This window comes from Scardinius erythrophthalmus, assembly GCF_964197995.2.
Source record: "Scardinius erythrophthalmus genome assembly, chromosome: 8".
Taxonomy (NCBI): Eukaryota; Metazoa; Chordata; class Actinopteri; order Cypriniformes; family Leuciscidae; genus Scardinius; species Scardinius erythrophthalmus.
This window is the reverse complement of record NC_138228.1, coordinates 12,753,809-12,757,558: the sequence shown is the minus strand read 5'-3', so window position 1 is coordinate 12,757,558 and position 3,750 is coordinate 12,753,809. Positions and strand designations below refer to the sequence as shown.

Genomic DNA, 3,750 nt, shown 5'->3' with positions numbered 1-3,750 from the left:
AGCACTCAGTGTGATGATTATCAAATGCAAAGCAGACACACTATTTGCAATTTGATGCATACTTTAAACAAATCTTCTTGATATGCACTTGCATTAAAGTCTAAAAATTGAGGAGAAAAAAACTCTGACCAACAAAGAAAAGTGTAATCCTTCCTGAATGCTATATTATTATTATAGTAAAAGCCATGCACAATAAAAGTAAATGTAAGTGTGCATGCTTTCCTCACAGAGTGAAGAATGTGATGGTAACGGAGCAGTATGGAGTGCTCGTGGAAGACTCTACTGCTGCTCGTGTGCACATCCTTGGGGGTGCAGTACACTGCCATCCGTTCCCTCCATGACTCCTTCAGTGGCCCTTGCCAAGACTCCGCCCACTGCCAAGGACGACAGGGTAAAGGTGAGTCACTGTCTGGTAACATGAAGAATTAGATTTTCACAGTGACATTTAACATTGTATGAGCTTTCCTCCGGAATAGTACTGTCACCCCCAGAATGGAAAATGAAATTTGGAAGTGGAAATGGAAATGGGTGGTTTCTATTCAAATAGCATCAGGTTTACAATACCCTACTGATGGATTTTATTTACATGTATTTTTATTAACAAATCAACAAGGTTTTCCACTATTTATATCTGCCAGTTCCTTAAGAAATATTCTAGATGTTTAATACCTTCATTTTGTTTCTTTAATCTAATTTTTTAGTTTCCACATATCCTCAGTTTTACTTTTCAGCAAGTACAGTAGTATAAGGCATAATGTATTCTGTTAATTTAGCAATTTGTTTTTGGTTAGTTGTTTATCTAGTTGGTTAGAAGTTGGTTTTTCACACTTTAAAGCATCTAATGTTGTTAGAAAAAATTACATGATATTATAGTATGATTAAAATGTCTAAACATGGCTAATTCTGTTAATTTTCTTGCCATTGTGTAATTAATCTTAGGATTAAGAAAAAATAAAGTATCTGAGCTTGACCAGAACATATATCTGAAAACCCATTTATAGGAATACTCCCGTAAACTTTGACACAGGGAGTTTTTAAAGCTCAAAAACTGCATAACGGCAATGACCCATCTGCGATATGTCCTCAATTTAATTTGCATTCAAGTACAAGTGCCGGGATGCATTTTTAGCACAGTTTAAGCCCTCCATTAAATTATAGTTTGCATAGAGACTTAAATTCAATTAAAATTCATGTTTGGTTATAGACGTAGCTTTAGCTGGTTTGACAAGATTATGCTGAAGGTTCCGAATGGCATTCTCTCTATAGGCTTATCTCTCTCAGGTCATCACTTCTGTAATGAGTGAGTTTGTAAGGAAAGAAATTAGCAGAGAACTGTTAGAAATGCAACCTGGAAATTCCCATCGCATCCGCTGTAAGGAGCGAGAGATGGAATATCAATAATTAATTCTACAATTATCTCATCATTAATCTAACGTAATGTGTCCTCACAGACCAGCTGTTTGCACTTCCAGAAAGCGTCGACTCGCACAACCTAATGTGCCATGCGCAATCAGTCTCTCATCAGCCGTAATTACACTCGTTATCAGTCTCTCTCACCCTCCTGCTATATATAGTAATTGTTCATTTTGAGCAAAAGTCACATTATCTTTTTTCATATGTGAAGAAATGCAGTCATTGTTCATATTTCAGTTTTATGTTTTTTTTTCGCATAATGCTCTAAAATGGTAAAATGATTACCATCGCAGAAGGAGGCAATCCAAGTCTTCAAAACAACTATTATTGCTGCACATTTTCTCTCTGCTGTGAGGATATGTTTTTAAAATTGCACTTTATTAAAGTTTTTGTCATAATGAAACTTTTTTCCCCCCAAACTAAAGCTTCAGGTATTTTTTTTCTTACCCAAATAACCGATTGATTAAAGATAAAGCTGAACTAATTGGGTCTTTTGTGGCCCTATAATGTCCTCTGTGGTTTCAGAGCGCTGTATTATCTCACTTTCTCTACTTCTCTTCCCCAGAGCAGAGATGGAAATCTCTCTGCAATGACATCCATGTCCCTGCTGAGACTAGCAGTAGCACTGCCACCGCTCGGAAGCACATCCTTCTGTTTGCACAAACCCGTAGTGGCTCCTCCTTTACCGGACAGCTTTTCAATCAACATCCTGGCATATTTTATGTTTTTGAGCCTCTTTATCATGTGCAACAGGCCTTTACCAATTCTAGTAGTCGCCTGCAAAGGGCTTTGGATGGCAGAGCTCTTCTGGGGGCCTACCGAGACCTCCTGCTCAATCTCTACAACTGTGACTTCAGCTTCTTGGAGAGCTACATTCGCCCTGAACCACAGGATCACATGACTGGGACCTTTTTCCGCCGCAGCTCCAGCCATGCCCTGTGCACGCCGCCTGTCTGCCAGGAGGGTGGCGAGGAGATTCTAGCAGGGCAACCGGATGAATCCTGGTGCCCGAAAAAGTGCCAGGCGCTAAACCTCACTCTCGCCTCTCAGGCTTGCCAAGCACGAAGCCACGTGGTTATAAAAACAGTTCGTATCCCAGAAGTAGGCGACCTTCGCACGCTGTCAGAAGACCCCCGTTTAGATTTGAGAATCGTCCATTTGGTGAGAGACCCCCGAGCCATTCTTGCATCCCGCATGACTGCTTTTGTTGGCAAATTCAGGGCCTGGAAGATCTGGAACGCCACTGGCCGCCAACCGCGGTACGTGGACCTGACGCAGATAACAAGTACGTGCAGAGATATTGAGTATTCTGTGGAGACCGGCTTGCAGAACCCCACATGGCTGAGAGGGAGGTATCTATTGGTGCGTTATGAAGACTTGGCCTTGAATCCTGAGGAAAAGGTCAAGGAGATATATCGATTTCTGGGGCTGGACTTGCATCAAAAAGTTCTCACATGGATTGCTCATAACACCAATGGCACTGTCCCTTCTTCTTCCGATTGGAACTATAAGTACTCCACCACAAGAGACTCTAAAGCCACAGCTCAGAGTTGGAGAGTACATCTGAACTTTGACATTGTTAAGACAGTTCAATCTTTGTGTAACAGAACTCTTACCCTACTTGGCTATAAGCTTGTCCAGTCTGTAGATGAACTGAGGAATATTACAAAAAGTTTAATGGAGCCAAGGACGTAGTGAAGTTAACTTTTATGTGAACTACTGATTCATGTGGAAGACACTTTTATCCAAAGCGACTTATATTGCATTCAATGTATACGTTGAACCAAACAGGGCTAATATAACCAGTATAGTTGGTTACATAATATTGTGTTAATTGCTTCCATCCATGAAAATGCATGCAACATTATGGATACTACTTTGGGGGAAATTTAGCTCATGAATAATAATTAGGTTTATGAGTGCTTTGTAACTTTCCTTAAAGGTATAATTTGCCCAAAAATGAAAATCATTTTCTCACCCTCATATTTTTCCAAACATTTATGACTTTCTTTCTTTTTTGGAACATTAGATATTATGTGTGTGCTTTTCCAGATGTGTTTTTTTTTTTTTTATATCTTGTTTTGGGTCATGCAGGTTTGAAGAAATTATGACAGAATTTTCATTTTTGGATGGGCTATCCCTTTAAGTGCCTGGTCACATGAAGTAATTAATATTCATGAGCCAGGACTTTAGAATAGCATAATGCTAAAAGAGCATCTATGTCTATAATTTTCAGCTTGTAAATGTGCATTGAATTGATGTGACCAAAGAAGCACTACAGAGTTTCGACAAAAGCACAGCAGACTTGCCAGTGACAACACATGCCAAAGCTGGTCA

The 3,750-nt window shown here is 39.7% G+C and overlaps 1 protein-coding gene across 1 annotated transcript; it reads left to right on the top strand.

Moving 5' to 3' along the window:
• Nucleotides 1-255: 255 nt before the first annotated feature.
• On the top strand, nt 256-3,108 carry LOC308694663 (carbohydrate sulfotransferase 1; the record flags this gene model as incomplete). The annotated part of the gene is made up of 2 exons (XM_081372314.1): nt 256-397; nt 1,979-3,108. The coding sequence occupies exons 1-2, from the start codon at nt 259-261 to the stop codon at nt 3,106-3,108; spliced, it is 1,269 nt and encodes a 422-aa protein (XP_081228440.1). The 5' UTR covers nt 256-258.
• Between the last annotated feature and the right edge of the window lie 642 nt (nt 3,109-3,750).